Source organism: Pleuronectes platessa, chromosome 9 (assembly GCF_947347685.1).
Source record: "Pleuronectes platessa chromosome 9, fPlePla1.1, whole genome shotgun sequence".
NCBI lineage: Eukaryota > Metazoa > Chordata > Actinopteri > Pleuronectiformes > Pleuronectidae > Pleuronectes > Pleuronectes platessa.
This window is the reverse complement of record NC_070634.1, coordinates 20,549,572-20,567,541: the sequence shown is the minus strand read 5'-3', so window position 1 is coordinate 20,567,541 and position 17,970 is coordinate 20,549,572. Positions and strand designations below refer to the sequence as shown.

General features: G+C 42.5%; 2 protein-coding genes across 2 annotated transcripts; both read right to left on the bottom strand.

Annotated features, from left to right (window-relative positions):
* Positions 1 to 1,129: 1,129 nt before the first annotated feature.
* On the bottom strand, positions 1,130 to 5,210 carry ndufs7 (NADH:ubiquinone oxidoreductase core subunit S7). The gene is made up of 8 exons (XM_053430447.1): positions 5,145 to 5,210; positions 4,344 to 4,380; positions 3,685 to 3,756; positions 3,460 to 3,586; positions 2,166 to 2,345; positions 1,836 to 1,882; positions 1,631 to 1,719; positions 1,130 to 1,400 (listed from the first exon to the last, which is right to left on the bottom strand). Exons 1-8 carry the CDS (start codon positions 5,158 to 5,160, stop codon positions 1,303 to 1,305), a joined length of 666 nt encoding a protein of 221 aa, XP_053286422.1. The 5' UTR covers positions 5,161 to 5,210; the 3' UTR covers positions 1,130 to 1,302.
* Positions 5,211 to 9,019: 3,809 nt separating this feature from the next.
* LOC128447972 (transmembrane protein 79) lies at positions 9,020 to 17,037 on the bottom strand. The gene is made up of 5 exons (XM_053430446.1): positions 16,907 to 17,037; positions 14,237 to 14,521; positions 11,795 to 12,361; positions 10,992 to 11,205; positions 9,020 to 9,698 (listed from the first exon to the last, which is right to left on the bottom strand). The coding sequence occupies exons 2-5, from the start codon at positions 14,508 to 14,510 to the stop codon at positions 9,443 to 9,445; spliced, it is 1,311 nt and encodes a 436-aa protein (XP_053286421.1). The 5' UTR covers positions 14,511 to 14,521; positions 16,907 to 17,037; the 3' UTR covers positions 9,020 to 9,442.
* Between the last annotated feature and the right edge of the window lie 933 nt (positions 17,038 to 17,970).

Sequence of the window (17,970 nt, the reverse complement as noted above, 5' to 3'; positions counted from 1 at the left end):
GACGCAGAAAGCTGAGTAACTGGGATCTTCGGGTTGTCAGGGTGACTCATTGTGCTTTGGGAAATTAGAATTCACACTAGTTTCTGACAGTTGGGGACAAAACAATGGATCAATAAAAAAATCTGTGGACTGAATAATGAAAACTGTTCAGCCACCGACATCCGCCAGTTTTCTACTATTGTGATTTGATTGAGGGATGGGACACATTTCTAGGTATATCTTTTGGGTGGTATTTGGTCTTTTGTGATATACTGACTGGCACTGCAGATATTTGACTCATCAGTGAGTCTAAAAGTACTTGAAACACATTAAGTACGTTTTGCGATTGATCCCTGCTTTATGGCTAGCAGACATCCTGCTCAATCTTTAATGTGTGAGAGAATCCCAGTAACTGTTTTAAAACCCATCACAACATCTAACTTGTATATGATAGTTATCAACATGACAGTGTTTCATTTCAACCTTTTAGAAGCTGCACAACCAGGGAGTCTCCCACTCAAGAATTTACTGTTGCAGTGTTGAACCCGTTTTTAATGTTGATTCAGTCTAAGCTGCATAACAGCAACTCTGAATATGAAGTAATGGGGAGTGCTATAATAGATATTTGTAGCCACTGATACTGAAGTGCTGATGATGCAGCATACACAATGTACATGATTAAAACATTCACCTGGCATAGTTCACAGATTCACCTCTCACTGGATGACCTCAGTAAACATTCCATCTGATCACTGCTGAACGTGGACACAGAGCAGCCGAGGTCAGAGCTGGTCACAGGAGCCACCTAGTGGATGACACCTGTGCGTGGGAGTGAAGTTGTATATTGCCACTGAATCCTCTTCAGCCTCCCCCTGCTCTCTAAAGCACGAAGGAGAAGCTACGATGGCCTTCAGGAAACAGTCAGTGATTGGTTTGTTTCTACTGGGATGTAGAAACATGGCGGACTCTGTAAAGAGAACCTGGTCCAGAAGCAAATATGAAGGGGTCGTCCTAACAAGGATTCTTAGTTTCAAATAATGATCTACTAAAGAAAACATCATTATAAATATTATATCCAATTTCTGCTGATACACTTCACCCAAATCATAAACTGGACCTTTAATGACACAACAGATGTTACGAGAATCCATTTTCATGTAAGCCAACTTTATTGAAAATGATGTTCATTAAATTGTCTCTAAATTACAACAATGGTTTAATTGAAGTTAGTTCTTGCAGCTCTACTTGGAGGAGGAGCAGAGCTCCAAATGAAGCCAGAACTACAACATTTACATAGAAGATACACTCATTTAATTTACACATTCACTTCCGATACCAGATCCTCATCTTCTTCTCACGTTTGATTTTCTTCTGCAGCTGTAGAGTCCCGTAGAGGAGAGCCTCAGCAGTGGGAGGACAACCTGAGGACAGACGGGATGAACACAGATTCACTCTAACTTGTATTTTAGAGGAGATTTAAACCAATAATAACATATTTGAGGTAATACTTCTATTCAATACACTACAGCTACACAACAGCTTCCCACTTCTGTGTTGAGAAGTCGCAATTTTAACAAACAGCATTTCTATCACTATTCATAATGATTTTTATTTTTTATTTGATAATTTCCACATTATGCTGTTTGTTTACCTGGAACATAAATATCCACAGGTACAATTCTGTCGCAGCCTCTGACGACAGAGTAGGAGTAGTGGTAGTAGCCTCCTCCATTAGCACAGCTGAGAGAGGGACACAGGGACATTTCTAAAGTTATTACAGGATAATAATAAATATTAAAGTGACGGAGCAGGAGGAGAATATATATAATAAGAAATCTCTTCAGGAGGTAACTCACCTTCCCATTGAAATGACGTATCTGGGCTCAGGCATCTGGTCGTACACCTGTAAGAGAGAGGGAGTTCAGTCGCTGTTCCATAAAGTCTGACTCAGAACTTATCCGTCCTTTGAGCTCGATGGAGGCTTCATTCAACTCCACCGATCCACCAGCAGATGGGTGATAATCCAGCCAGCATTTACACAGATATACTGTTCTCAGCGCTCTCAAACAGAAACATCTGAACGACAGAGCTCTAGTAACGCGCAGTGTCTGAGCAGTTACAAAAGGAACAACTTCTTCTTCCGTTAAAGAGATCACACACACATCCCCCTCTTTCACTCCTCTCACCTTCCGCAGAGCCGGAGCCATCTTGTTGGTCAGCGTCCCTGCCACGATCATGACGTCAGACTGCCGGGGGCTCGCTCTGAACACGACTCCGAAGCGGTCCATGTCGTAACGGGGCGCCGCCATGTGCATCATCTCCACCGCGCAGCACGCCAGCCCAAAGGTCATAGGCCACAGAGAGCTCTGAGGGGGAAACACAGCGACTATAAGCTCACACAAGCCTGAATGAGCAGACACAGGGACACAGTTACTCCCGGTGCGGCACAAAAAACACAAACACCAAATAACAGGGTGCTGGAGGGTCACTGAAGGGTTTCATGAGAATGAGGTTTATGTGATTAATTGGCTCTGGCCTTCACAGTCACCAGATCTTGAACAAATTAAACAACTATATGTATTTTGGACTCTGCACCACCATCATCAAATCACCAAATGGGGATTATGGGAGAATGTTTTGAGGGGATTGTGTTCCATCTCTTCTTTAAACCTCCAGAGACTAATATGAACGCCATGGTTCATCGAGTCTGTTCAGGCAGCCCGGTTATGTTGGATCCTACTTCAGTTTGTCACCCCTCTGTATATTGATTTTATTCTCTCTGCTGATATTTGGCAGGTGGTGATTTTTGTAAAGATTAGATTAGTTTTTTCCCCCGGAAAGGGCAAAATGAGAACTGAAAACACAACAGCTGAGCAGAAAGAAGGTTCTATTTTATTGAGAACGATGGTTTCTCTGGTTGTCCAGCAAACAGCCCATAACAGTCAGTTGTTGATGAGACATTTGAGACGTCCCTTGTTTCCATTTGCCATAGTTGTGTTCATTAAAGCAACAACTCCGGCCTGTTTTTGTCTCTCAATCTGAATTTTGACGCCTTGAACATTTAAATGTTTGACTGTCAGGCCAAGGTGATGACTGACTGTACAATGAAGTTTAACATAATGAGTCATGGGTTTAGCTGCCTTTACTATTATTGCTTTAATTATAGGTTTAAAATAACAATCAAGCTGCACCAGAAAACAGTTCATATAAAAAGTACTTTGTCAACAGTTTCTTGTAAATAAACTGAGCAGCTAGAAGGTCGACTTAACTTACAAGCTCAGAAAAGATTCACTTACACATGAGATCAAATAATTGTATTTGAAGTGAAAGACAAATCCCCAACCGTGTGATATTTTAGATCAAACTGCCACATATGTCATACTAGATTCACATCTTACGTCTCAGATCAAACAAGGATCCAGACATTAATTCGTCTGCTCCAGACAGGCTGGACAGTAACGCAGCCGCTGACCGACTCACCCTGCGTGCCCAGTTGACCAGATCATCCAGCTTGGTGATAACGTACTCCCCCTTGCTGCTGGCTACAGCGCTTGGTTGGGCTGCTGCTGCTGCCACCGCCGTGCTCTGCTCTCTGACTGGAACCAGACTGCGACAGAAGGACAGTGTTTACCGTGTGCAGAGTGTTTACAGGATGTCTGTTCTTCATTCTCATATTTACAGCAGGGCAGCGTTCGGAAATCTCACCTCGTGCAGGTTTTCTCACTTTTAGCACAGCTGTGCAGACTCTTCTGTTGAACAGCAAACACTGAGATGTGTCTGTTGGCAGGTCAGAGAAGGAAATTATGAAGGATGGCAAGAGAGAGCTGAAACTATTATTATAGCATTTTTATGTTAGAAAACAGTTAGTGAAAGAATGAAAAGCACCAGCAGAATCATATACACAGAACAACCTGGTAACTGGTTTAAATGTTGTGGCTGATTAGTTCTAAGATGTGAAATCTAAATCATTAAAAACACTGAACAATGTGTGATGTACATATATTATTTTGAAATATGCTGTTTTTGTCTTAGCCTCCTATACTTGATACTTTAACATGCACATGTTTCATCCAGAGCTTTTGATTGGAGCAGTTACGACAGACATCAACACAGTAACTGATAAACTGTGAACAAAACTAAATTCGGATGAGTTGGTTGCATGTTGATGTGACAGATGTGGAACAAACTGTTTATCTGTAATTGTGGTTATTAAATATATCTAATTTTGAGAGAATGTTTCGGCCTCTATTTGCTACTGAATGAAACTAGCAAACCCCTGCCATGGACCCTGATACTAATGCAGACAGGACTGAGCTGGATTGAATTAGGTTTTGAAACAGGGACAAGGATTAGTAGGTGCTTACCTTGATGAGAAGGAGCCAAACATGGCCAGGCGAGGTGCTGCAAAACAAAAACATCAGATCAACTGAGGAAAACCTAATAACAACCATTACCGAGAATTTCAGAGGTTTGATCTTTCTAGAATAAAAGTCAACATTTGATTGACAGTGGGATGACATCATGCAAACACTTTTTGGTGATTTTATGAAGCCTGAGACTTGTCAATGTAAACAGATGATGCAGCAGGATACCTCTTCTAATACTGTCCACACTATACTCCATGTTTGATATGGAGTCATTCTAACGGTATTAAATTGTGCCGAATTATATATCAGAGCCTAATTGATTCATAAAAGCAGTTAATTGATACTTCAGTGATCATAATGTGACTAAATACACGTGTTGACACTAAAACCAGTCTGTTTCAATGAGGAGTTTGGTTTGACGAGGTGTTCTTTGTTGATCGCTCACACTGGAAAACACGACACTTCTCGTGTATTGGTCCACGAACAAGACAGATTAAATAAATAAGCGACAGAGACTCTGAGCTGTTTAAATACAGCGAACATCTTTAAATATGTCCGCTGATGTTGCTGCTAACCTCCCAGTTCGTGTTAGCTAACCTGGTTAGCCGCTATGTAACGCAGACGGAGCAAGGTCAGCGTGCGCACTGACTTAAAGTCCCTGGTTCGAGCCCGGAAACAGTCAGAACAGCAAAAGATGCGTGGCCCTGGGTCTAATGTTTGAGTTCCGTGAACCTCGTGAGTCTGGAAACACGGGAACGTTCTTTAAAAACGAGTCTTTTAGGTCAAAACATCACTCACCGACCAACGCCGCCATCTTTGGAATTCTGGTTACGTCAAACTGTTTCCTCTGCGTCTCAGCGCTCGAACGGTTGGTGGCGGTATTGTAACCAAAGTTCAAATATTTGAGTTTCATAATAAAAAAATTCTGTGCACGATGGCGTTGGTTTGTATTTTTCTGGTTAAGATTTAGTTGAAGCAGAAAAAGACCTTCTTCAGCGTTTATGGGACATTTATGTGAAATAATGGGGATAATTTATTTGTGTGAGAGTTGATGTTCAGAGAAAACTATTGTTGAAATATTTTACCAAATAAAAGTAAACACAGGCCATTGAAATAGACATAAACACGACAAGTGAATTCAATTCTGCTTTCAAACCACAATTACACAGAGAATTTCATTAAATATATCAAATATTATGTAGCCTGAACATTTGTTGTGGATATAATTAAGTTGTTATGTTTTGTTATGTTATGCTATGTGCTGTTAATGTGTTCAAACTGTTTTTGATCACAGTCCCAGTAATCCAGTGGTTATCTGAAAGATTTTCTATGAATTGCAGAATTTGTTTTGTATTAGTGATTATTGAATGTTCAAAAAACCACATAGGCAGTGTTGTGCAAGTTCACTACTCTCATGAACTAGTTCAAAGTTCAGTTCATACAAGTAAACATGAATAGTGCACGTTCATAGTTCACCATTTAAATTCTGAACTAGTTCATATTTCAGTTCATTTCATAGTTTTAAGGTGGACAGTGAGAATGAAAGACTTAACTTGTTAAAGAAAACCTTATCCATCACTACCCCTTGCCTTTACTGTCGGAATGTTTATCAGACAGTGTGTAAATATCCCTCAGATTGTATATCTGTATATGAGACCGAGAGCTGTTGCAGGTATGGCCTGGCCCTTTAAGGAAAGTTTGTAGTGTGTGACGTAGTGCACCAGGGTATTGTGGGAAAATATGCTAAAAGTGTGTTTATAAGGAGAAGTGACGGAGCACCTAGAGGTGATGCGAGTGTTGCTCCTGCAGTATATCCGAGAAATAAAGTGGCCGCATTCCAAGTAAAGAAACATCTCCTCCTCCTTCTTCACGGAGCGGTCCGGACGGCTGGTTACCGGCCAGACAGCGAGCCAAGATAACCAGTGACAGGGGCGGCTCCTGGTACAGGCGACATAGGAGACGGATTTATCATGACGTGACACATGCAATGTAAAACAATACATAAGTCACACCATCATTCTCTTAACCCCGGGGACGCACCGGAGGTAGAAGCGCTGTGAAACGCGCTCCGCCTCCTTTCCTCGCCCATGTTAAATACTTTGGCTGTTCCACCGGCAGCGTAGTGCCGGGAAGAACCAGGAAGCGCCGCAGCCACACACAAGCACATAATCTCCTGTGGGGGGGTGGCGTCTACAGGCTTGCGTAGGTCAGTCACCTGTGAAGACCAGCATCATTTACCCCTGAACCAGCGCGGAGAAATGATTATGAAATGTAATAAAAAAAAATTAAATATAAAATTAAATATAAAAAAAAACTGCGCGCGCACATCCTGCGCAGAAGCCCACTGCGCACATTCTGTGCAGAAGGCCATTGCGCACATCCTGACATTCTGCGCAGAAGCCCATTTCGCACATCCTGCGCAGAAGCCCAATGCGCAGGAATTGTGCAGCTTTTTTTTTTTTTTTTTTTAATTAAATTTTGTCCTGTTTTTATATTTGATTATTTTAAATTAACATAGTGTAAGATATTTTGCATTTAATAGGAGAAGTCCTGCCAATTTTAAGTGTAACACATAGTCAGCTTGAAAATGGGAATGAGAGGGATTCAAACCCAGGTCGCTCTGGTTAGAGACCGAACGCTTTACCGACTAGGCCATTTCAGCTGATGGTTCCCATCCGGAACTAAGCAAAATTAGACGATGGACAAATTATCGTGTGTGTGTCGGTGTCATTTTATGCTGCTTTTGATAAACACTTCAAAAATATATTTTCTACTTTACTACATATATTTGACAGCCTTACTTAAAAGTTACTATTATATTTTTGGCTTTTAGATACCGGATGAAACCTATTGTTAGAGAATAACCATGTTGGGGGGGAAATATTTTTTGAGAGAAGATTCCAGATTCATTCACTATACGGCTCAACAGAGCCGTATAGTGAATGAATCTGGAATCTGGAATCTGGAATCTGACGTTCACTCTCGTTCATCGTTACGTTCACGTTAATAATATGAAAACTGATTCGTTAAGTTCAGCGTTCGCTAAACATATGCACAACATTGTACTGTACAGCCACTGCAGAGGGGCCGAGGAGCCGCGGGTGGCCGAACCCTGTGTGGAACCGAATTTCTATGGTGTATTGGACGTTTTTGTGGCAGCAGTGTCCATCACTTTTAGCTGTCCCCTGGAAACACTTCCGTTGTGTTGTGGCCTCTTCTTGCTGCGCGTTTGGCTTCTTGCTGCGCGTTTGGCTTTTTGCAACGCGTTACGGTATTTGCTGCGCTTTCCTCTTTTTGCAGGTGTTTTGTCAACTTGCATGTGTTTTCTTAAGTTGCCGTTCGTTGAGCTTTTAGGGCCACCGTACTTTAGTCCACAACAGGAGTTTCAGGTAAATTAATCTGGTGGAAAAAAATGTAACTCTAGTCTAAAGTCGGGTTTTGGCGGCAGAGCTTTCACCTTTTATCACACAATCTAAATCAACGTTCAACTTTCAAACTAGAGACAAGGTTGTTTGTTATTGTTTGTATATTTTAGTACATATATCAGCAGCATGTCTTTACATCATGTGCCCTGATACCTGTCACATTATATGATGCAATGCTTTATGGACCACACTGTATGTTATCAGTCCTCTCTGTACTCTCTGTCCCACAGGTCGAGCCGTGTGCCGCAATCTGAGTAAAGTCCTTCTGCTGATTTTTATAGATAATTTTTTAATTACTTTATTGATTTTCTGTGCTGTTATATGTTTGTGCTGGTTCAATCCCTGTATTCAACACTGGCTGTAATAAGCTGATTTCAGTGCATGTGTCAGAATAACAAGCTGCACGTTCAGTTTCAAATGTTAAATGTTACATTTTTTTAAAAAGAACTCAGATTCAGCTTCTGACCTGAAATTAGACGTTTGAAATAAAGAGAAATTATCTGAGAGATGAATCATCTAAATTGGAACATTTGTACGGATGCAAAATTATAAAAAAAAAAGTAGGTTATCTCTTACATGATGTAAGATATAATAAGATATAAAATATACAATAACATTATAAGATTTTAAATTAAATCATGCAGTGTTTTTGCAATGACTCAAGTCAAGTTTTCAAACAGATGAGCTCATCTGACCTGCAGACAAAACCACCTATGACAATATTGTTTCTCTCTTCTATTGCACACCTGATAAAAAGCGAAGAGGAAAATAAAATATTATAAAGACAGAAAACTGTCAGCTTTGGTCATGGCCTTCAGTTGGGGATCCCAGGAAGTAAATCCTGACATCTGAGGCTGGAAAATATCTATTTTTACTTGATAAATGCCCTTTTGTCATACGACCTCCCTGTGATTACAGTCATTTGAATCGCTCATTAATCTTTCTCTCAACATGCTGTTTTTGTTTTGGCCTGGTTTCGCTGTCACAGACGGAGCGAGCAGCAGCAGCAGCAGCAGCAGCAGCAGCAGCAGCAGCAGCGTGGACGCCAGCAGGGTGGAGATGGAGAGCGAGCGGAGATCATGGAGAGCACGGTATCACATAATGACAGCCCCGGCACTGTAAACACATGCTGCCCTTTCTCCAGGAATAGCTGCTCAGTCAAAGCAAGAAGCATCAACTGGTCAAAACAAATGGAAAAAAGATGAGAAGGGATTTTTTTTACAAATGGCTTTAATTTTTCCTTCATCATGTACAATCCTTCAGGACAGTTAAAATAATAATAATAACGTCTCAGCTTTGAAGTTGCTTTTGCTCGTGGTTTTTTAGGGTCAAACCTAATTCAGCCATATATAGTATATATATATATAGCCGAGTTTTTAAGTACTTGGGAGTTTAAAACATTAAATATAGGCACTGGAATAGCTTAAAAAGACACGCGTTTTAAGACTACAGCATTGTTCAAAGGCTTCGTCGACCACTGGAGCTCTTACATTACAGATAATAAGCATGAATCCACATAAAAAACAGTCCTGTATAGGAGGAGCAAAAGTAGAAGTTGAGCCGTCACACACTTGGAGGTTATAGTGGCAGCGTGCTGAACTACAGACCACAGGAATGGCCTATTTTTGGAAGGATCTCCTCCTCTGGAAGAAGAAAGCGCAGCTCGCCTCCTCACTGAGAGTCCAGGATGTCTGTGGGTAGGATGTCTGGTTTGCCAATCGCGCTCTGTGATGTCTCCCCTGACCAGGAAGAGGGGGTGACCTGATTATAGAGGACGTCCTGCGAGCCAAAGAGTGGCTCTTTGAGATGCTGCATGTACATGAGGAACAGATTGAGAGCCAACATGGCGAGGAGCGGGAAGACGGTCAGGCCGGAGCCGAAGCCTCGCCAGGAGCTGCACACGTTCAGGCTGACCCAGTAAACGAGCCTGCGGAGGATCAAAGGAAACCGAGACAGCAAATCAGAACAAGGTCAAAAACCTCAGAGCGGCTCTGATGGTGATGTTTCAGAAAGCAAGCACCAGTTAGACCAGACTCAAACCAGTCAGTTAGGCTTAATATCAGGAAACGTTGCTTCAGAAAGGAGGTTTAAGTTAGTCTGAGATAAGTTACCATGGAAACAACCCTATAAGCTACAAGCTCAGGTCAGACTAGTTTATAGGTTTAACTTTGCTTCAAACAACAGATCTACCAGACGTTAGTTCAGTACAAGTACTAACACCGCACTGTAAATTGAGTATAAAAAGGAGAGAATAATTAAGTAAAGTAAAAGTACTTAAAATGCATCAAAATGGCTGTGATTATACAGTACGATAAATCAAAAGATCATCATCACTATTGCATTAAAATATAAGTAGAACTGCAACAAAGTGTTGCATTTTATAAACTCTTCTTCTCATGTGAAAGGTGTTGATATATCTATCTCCAGTATCTGCACTGTTCATTAAAATACATGCACTTGTACAGAAAATGCTAACGGTCACTTAAATAGAACTAAAGAAAGAGTTTAATTTGTTGGGAAATGCTGCTCAACGTATCTTAGCATAGCTTAGCATAAATACTATGAACAGAAGGAAACAGTCAGCCTCTTCAAACTCACTTCTTATCAACACATAACATCTAGTTTTCTTAACCCATAAAACCCAGTCAAGCTAAATTAAAGAAACAGAAACACTGCCACATGGTTGTTGTGTCTCTTTCTCAAAAGGGTAGAAAACTTTGTTTTTAATAAAGTTATAATCAGGCTCCTGCTATGACGTAAATGACCAGGTCTGGATTCTATATTTCTCATGGGCCAGTTGTTTGTTGTGTCAAGTTAAAGTGCTATGTTGTATTTCATTGTTAAACCAAACTCACATGGCTCATTCTGGACTTGAGTGACTGAGTAAAAGAATAAGAAGAGTAAAGATTAGAAGCAGAGCTCTGAGACAGAATGAGAACCCAGAGGCATGTGAAGGAGCTGAGTTCATCTCAACTTGTGTCTAACTCTGCGATATGCTGCCAAACTTCCCTTTCGGCTGCTAATGACAGTGGCTGGGTTTGTTTTTAGCCTTGTGAGCGGCTGCGTTGGTCTGTCGCTCCACAACTTTTGAAAATATCTAAACATCCACTAGACGCTGTAATTTGTGCAGAAACATAAGGTCCTCAGAGCAGGAGGCCCTAATGGCTTCAATGATCCTCTTCTCAACGACTCACTCCTCTGCTCCACTTGTAGGCCTCACCTTCCAAAGATGAACATGGCAACCAGTATGGGCACCAACTTCAGCTGGTCTTGAGGCAGTAAAGCGGCCATAACGACAAGGTTGAGGACGTAGAGGAGGAACTGCTCCGAGGAGGCTGTGACGAACAGCTGCTGCACGGCCCGTCCTCTCGGGAAAGTCTCCTGCAGGCGGAAGGAGCCGGTGCAGAACTGACACGCCGCGGCCATGAGCATCGCTGCGAGGGAATAAAGAGCAGATACGCCAGTTAGCAAATGGAATCGGAGCCATTTTTCCATAAACAAATCTCTGCTTTCAGCCACTTCTAGCTGCACCTGATCTCATATGACAGCCGGCTTTGTCTTGCTAATTTCCTCATTTGAATACAGCAACTGGCAGCAGAGACACATGCAACATACTCCTCACTGTCGTCAGCCTGACAAACAGTTGAGAGGAAAGTGATCTGGATGAGCCTCGGTTCTGGATGTGTTTGCCACCTGCCCTCTGGTTCTGGTTGCCCAGGTTGGGAAGTGATTAAAAATATTCTGAAACAATTAGGTCAAAGCCTGGGAGAGAAGACACACAGCCAACCCCCTTTTCGTAGTTTCCATTTAAAGCTATGCGCAGGAGAAGGAAATTATGCTTCTCTCCAGAGGCCCGAGGAGACGTCTGCTGCACGGAGGTTGAAAGCGCATGAAATTAAAGGGGACAGGAGACATTGAAACATTCCGAGACGAGGCGGCCAGACAAACCAAATCCTCTCTTAATCTGATTCTTTCATTTGTGGTGCACACGAAGTCAGAGGAGTGCAGGTGGTGGAGGCCTACCGAGCAGGATGGGGACGGATGCCACCACGCAGCAGCAGAGGGTGAAAACGATGCGGCTGGCCAGGTCGGGGCAGTCGGGGGGCTTGATGGGGACATAGAAATAGAGTGCATAGAGGACCCCGGCTGCACACAGCAGAGAGGCCAGGACTGAGGCGAAAGCAGGGACTCGGCCGCTCTGGCAGCATTTACACTGGCAGCATCGGCAGCAGCATCGTCCCGGCTCCGCAGCCTCCGCCGTGGCCTCGCATGTCTCTCCCCGCCCCTGCGAGCTCCACACTGTCAGCTCCACGCTCTCCGGTGGAGGGCCTATCAGGGGCCGGCCCTCGTCCGCAGTGCAGTCCAGATGGGTGGACTCCGGGCTCCATCTCGGGGCGTCTGTGCCGTTGGGGAGGTCTCCCTGAGAGGCCGGGGCTGGAGTGATGATGCAGTTTTCCGTGGTGGCGTCCAAGTTGTGCTCTGTGATGATGGGACTGGAAAGAGTTGGATCCGGTTCCCCCTCCTCCGTCTGATCCGCCTGTGGCTCCTCTGGGAGGCCCTCGCTGGGGGGCTGGTGGCAGGGAGCAGAGCCTGTTCAAAGCAGAGCAGAGGTTTTAATACCAGATGCCGCAGTCTGGCTCCCAGTTACATCAGGGGGCTACTGACTCTGTATGCTCAACCTACAATTGCTAGTATCTCCATAAGGCTGGTTACTAAGGGTGACTACCAGGGCCTCAGGGCTCTGGAACCTGCACAAACATATTTTTATTGGACATCCTTTTAGTGTCAGATTTTTAACTGTATTGTTTTTTTTTCACACATTTTCCTTATATACAGTTTTTATGATTTTTTTTGTCTTGTTTTGTTCTGTGTTGTTTTATTCCCATGTATTCTGTAAAGCACTTTGTATATAAGTGTTTTCCCAATCATTATTATCGTTCTTATACTCATAACCTTCAGCTGCAGGTTGACTCTAACCCCTCATCTACTTCTTTGTGTTCCCCGAGCAAAGCAGACACCTGAGTCTCATGTGACCTCTCAGAGACCTTTTGAACGAGGCTTTGTTAAAGATTAGTGGGACCACATCATATATTTATCTTCTAAAATACCATTGAAAGACTCAAACCAGCAATGAATGGATTCCAGTAGCTGTGGCCAAAACCTAATTCCTCCTCGGTGACTCCGAGCTTCAGTGGTTTGTTGACGTGTCCCTTCATTAAGAGGAGCACGTTCCCTCGTTTTTGTTTTTATTGATTCAGACCCACGCACAACATCCTGCCGCTGTAAACACTGCACCAAACGTGTATCAATCCACAGCTGGTTGAGTAATATTTGAAAAGTTACAGTTTTCCTGTGGTTTTAGGAAACTGCTGCGAAGCTACTGGAAAAAGAATCGGTGATGTGTTTGTTTCGATTTACGTCTTCAGGGGGAGCGAGTGGGCTCAGAGCTGCAAGACAGAGACGGACGGAGACGTCCAGAGAATAACAATAACACGTGTGCTGGTTGTCGTGGCATAAAATCCTTCATCTTTCATTTCATCATTCATTTCAGTTAATTATTACATATATCATCAAACAAAAAGACCTGAACTAAAGCTCCTTAAAGTCCAGATTGAAATAAAATGTTCGACTTCAAATCTAAAGATAACCCTGATTTCGTGATGGAGCGTCTGCAGATGTTGTCTCACCTCTTGTGTTCAACAACATCAGCATCCAAACATCTGCATCTCGGCTCTAGCATAAACTTTCAGGAATATTTGTGTTGAGGTCACAAACATTCACCCTTCAGATTACAGACGAGGTTCCCTCCTGCAGGACAGAAGATTTTCATTCTCTGCCTCTTAAACATTGTCTCGGCCTCACGTCTTGACTTGAAAATGATAAACAACCTTTTTCTAAGTAAACCACTTAGTTAGTTGTCTCCACTCACCAGAAATACTGTTGCAGCCGTGCAGCATCCGTCAATAACATGAATTTTTTCAAATTACACAGCAAACAAGAAACTATGTTGCCTGTGAATAATTTAATCTGCCACAAGAAAGTTCCCTTCCTCAAACACAGTCTTACATCCAGAAATGGACATTTTACAAAAACCTTGCCTCTTAAATCATCATATAATAATTTTATACAATAATTAAACCTGCGTGTTTCTAAATGGTAATGTTCCACGATGCATCTTTATCGTATGTCGTTATTATTGTATTATTTCTATTGATAAAAACAAAATCAAAAGACAGAAACTTGCTTCAACCAAAAGTTTAAACCTGAGACTGATTTAGCCCAGTGCTCCTCCAGCTTATTTTCACTAGAGAATCATTCACACTGACTGATGAATTGTTGCTCCGCCATAATCAGTCCTGGCTCTGTTGTAACTCCAGTTGGACTCAAACTAAACTCTGTTAATTTGCCTTGGACTCAGATCCTCCAGCTCCGTCCCACAGTAAACAAGTCACAGTAATAACTCACTCTTTGGCTGATGCGTCGCTGGTGGCGGTTCAAGGGAGCGCTGGGAGCCGGAGACGGAGTGGGAGGACGAGTGCAGCTCCTCCATGGAGGACTCGGGGCTGTCTGACACAGGAGCCAAAGAGATCTGCGTGTCCAGGTCCAGGAAGGGGGAGAAGGAGAGCCGGGCCGGGTCGATGTCCTGGAGCTGGTTGATGATGTCGCTGATGGACTCCTTCATGCTGTCGAGCTCCTTCACGTTCTGCCGGTTGGTGTCCTGAGGCCCTGAGGTGCTCATAGTCACTCAGCCTGGTGGTCGCAGGGAGAGAGGAGAATCAGAGCTACAGTCACCTAACCAGGGAAATGTGGCCAGTGACATGAGCACAGGGATCATACACGTGTCAGGAGCCCCTTTCTGTAAAACCTCCATGTGCTTTAAATAACTAGAGCCAATTACTACAGCCACTGGTGGCACAGAGAGATGCCACATCACCAAAGATCCCGACAAAACTTATAAGGTCATTCATTAAGAATACTGGTAAACTACCACATTATTCTAATCCTGATTTCATGGAGCAACAGTGGAAGTCTCTAGCAGTTGCAGATATATGTTTTTATTTTTACAAATTGCCATCTCTCTCTCTCCTTTATTCCCATTTTCTTCCACCACTTTACAACCTCTGTTCTGACCAATGTGGCTTCCCGACATTGATTTAAATTTCCATGAAGGTGAAAATGCCAATTAATGTAGATATGAAATTATATCAGCACTTATACAATAATCCTCACTGATAGGTTGTCAAAGTTAATCCTCCTCTGTGACGTGATGCTGTCTCTGCAGGTTGGAATTTTATTTTTGTGCAAGTTTTTCTGGTTTTCTTTAGACTTTTCTAAAATCGACACATTTGTTTTTATCCTCTGTTAAACAAACTGCTTCAGAGATGCTGGTGGGTTTTTCAGTGACACAAGAGACAGACCCAGGCTAGCTGTTCCCCTCTGTTTTCAGTCTGTATGCTATGCTAAGCTAACAGAGTCCTGGCCCTGCTTCAGATATGAGAGTGAGGAGCAATCAGTCGCGTCAGGGAAGCTAATAAACTTATTTATCCCAACATGTCAAAGCTTTTCTTAAACGAATCAGACTGATCAGTGAGTCAGTGTTAAATTAGAAAAACACAAAAAGCTTTGCCTGAATGATCAGTGAGTTAAAGTTAGAAAAGTTTCCTGCTTCAAAGCCAAGAATCTGACCAAACATTCAATGGCTGTCAGGTCTCGATACCTGATGCAACAAACACATTGAGGCTCATTACAGAGTCTGGTCAATTATAATTTCCTCTCAACGTGTTGAAGGGTTTAAATCGGAAGGTTTCCCCTCATTACTAAAGTAAAACACAGAAAAATATCATTCAACCAATAAATAAAATATGTGAAGAACAGATCCAGGAGGGTTTCACTGAGGAGGAACATCTGATATCCGTTTTTCTAAAATCTTGACTTCTGCCCTGGATACAATGGTGGCCCACTATTAGCTCTACATTTATAGCTGGCCTAATAGCAGACTAGTTCATGACCTCTTTGACCTTTGACCCCTTATCTCAGGTTATAGCCTCCCAGGCTTGAGCCACATATTATTAAACAAAGTAAGAACTTAGTGTCCTTCTGCATAATGAGGACTTTTATAAACTAACTTTAGAGTGTCTTACATTTTTAGTACCTAGTATTTAGAATAGAATAGAATAGCTCTTTATTACCATCTTTAAAAAAAGATTAGCAGCTGTTTAAGAATTGTCCAGTTAAATTAAACCTACAACTAAAGAGCAGGATGGATACAGATAATAAACATAAACACAGATTTTAAGTTGCATATACAAAAAATAATACTCAGTAGCTGCTTGTAATGCAGTATTTGTGTATTTTCTCTCCTGCACGATCTGAATCTATGTTTTTCAATCACTTGTGTCTGAATCCCACTGACGGTCTGTCGCTGGGAGTCTCTGGGAGCTGTGAGTGTAGAATAACACCAGTGACGCGTCTTTCTTTTGTTGCTCCGCCGTTATCTGAGCCGCGAGGTGATTTTCTCTGATGATCATGTGCAGTCTGGAGCTGGAGCGTTTCCCTCTGTGCTTTTTCTTTGGGGGGGTTTTGGCGCACATCCAGCTGTGGCGCACGCAATAAGGAGAAGCAAACAAATCCGCGTCGAGGATCTTTCTCCAAACAGAGGACTTCTCCATGTATAGAGCGCAGCGGTGACGGCGAGGGGGGGGGGGGGGGTAAATGTCGGCGCTTCTCGGGGCTGGCGTGGATGTGGAATCGCGCGTATGGAGGCAACGTGCTTCTCCAGAGCCCCCGAGGCAAAATAACCCCTCTCCCGCTGCGGAGCCAATCTTCCAGATACACCCCCCCCCCCCCCCAAAAGAACCTTTTAAATTCCTCCCCCAGAAAGCACATGGACTTTTACCTTGACTGGTTTGGTACAAAGGCTGCAGGAGAATGCGTAACTTGGTCCTAAATGAGCCAGAACCCGCACGAATCTGTGCGTAAAAGTCCTTCTGTGTCTGATCTTACATCCTGTGGCCACTCAGCAGCAGCTCCCTTGTTTAACTGCACAGACCCCTGAGGTTTTGTGTTTTGCTCCATTAAATGCACAAGTTAAAGTTTCAGTGCAATGAGATGCATTAGTTGTATAAATGAACTTACTTTGGTCGGGGGCTGCAGAGTATTTGGTGCCTTTACTCCTCTGGCAGTAGAATAAAAAAAACTACACTCCGTCCGTCTGTGCCTTTCTGCCCTCCCCCTCCGTTTGCTTTTTGTCTTCCAGGATCCTGAACTTCTGAATCAAATTTCAGGACGGACAGAATACGAGGCTTTTCCTCCGCCCACACAGGAGTTTTTTTTCTTTCTTTCTTCCTGGGTACCATGTCAAACACCATATGGAGCAAATAAAACCAGGGGAGCAGGAGGAGGAGCAGGGGGAGCAGCAGGAGGAGGAGGAGGAGGGGGAGGCTCGTGCTGCAGTTTACCTTCACTTCAGCAGGAACAATCACATCAGCAGCACGACTTGGTCTAAACACGACAGTAAACATTTACACTGAAGCTGAGCCAAGGTCCTCTAATGTTCTTCCTCGCTCTGCTTTATTATTATAACATCATTCATTGATAACAAATCACTGCTTGGTACAGACTCAGTGAGATATAACTTTACTGTAGGATTAATAATAAACAGTTATCTTATATACTTAAAAAAGCTTTTATATCATACACTTTAAGTAATTGCATAATTGTTTAACATATATTTGAAGCTCAAATAACAAACACTTGAAACTGGACGATTTAATCTTTATTGTGAAAGGTTGCTGGTTTGCTTCTTTTAAATTATTGTAAAATTTATATCTGGTCTATTGATCGACAGAAAATATTTCCACCTAGCAGACATCCCCTTCGCGATTTAACCCATTATTATATCTATTTATAAACTGGAATCAAATATCTGTTCCGAAGACAAAATCTGTTATTTCGCTTAACTTTTTTAGAAAGTTTCCTGGAAAGAAACAGCTTGATATAAATTATAAGGAAAATAGAGACAAAACTGGGATACTGTTGATTCGTTGGTTCAATTAGTTGTGCTGAGTATATTAACGATTTCCTGATGACTTTCCGTGGAGAAAATCGCTCAACAACATTGGTTAACATACATTACTCGTCCATTTGTTATCAACTTTATCCATCCAGCATGAGTCACTCGTTTGTGGACACAATTCAAA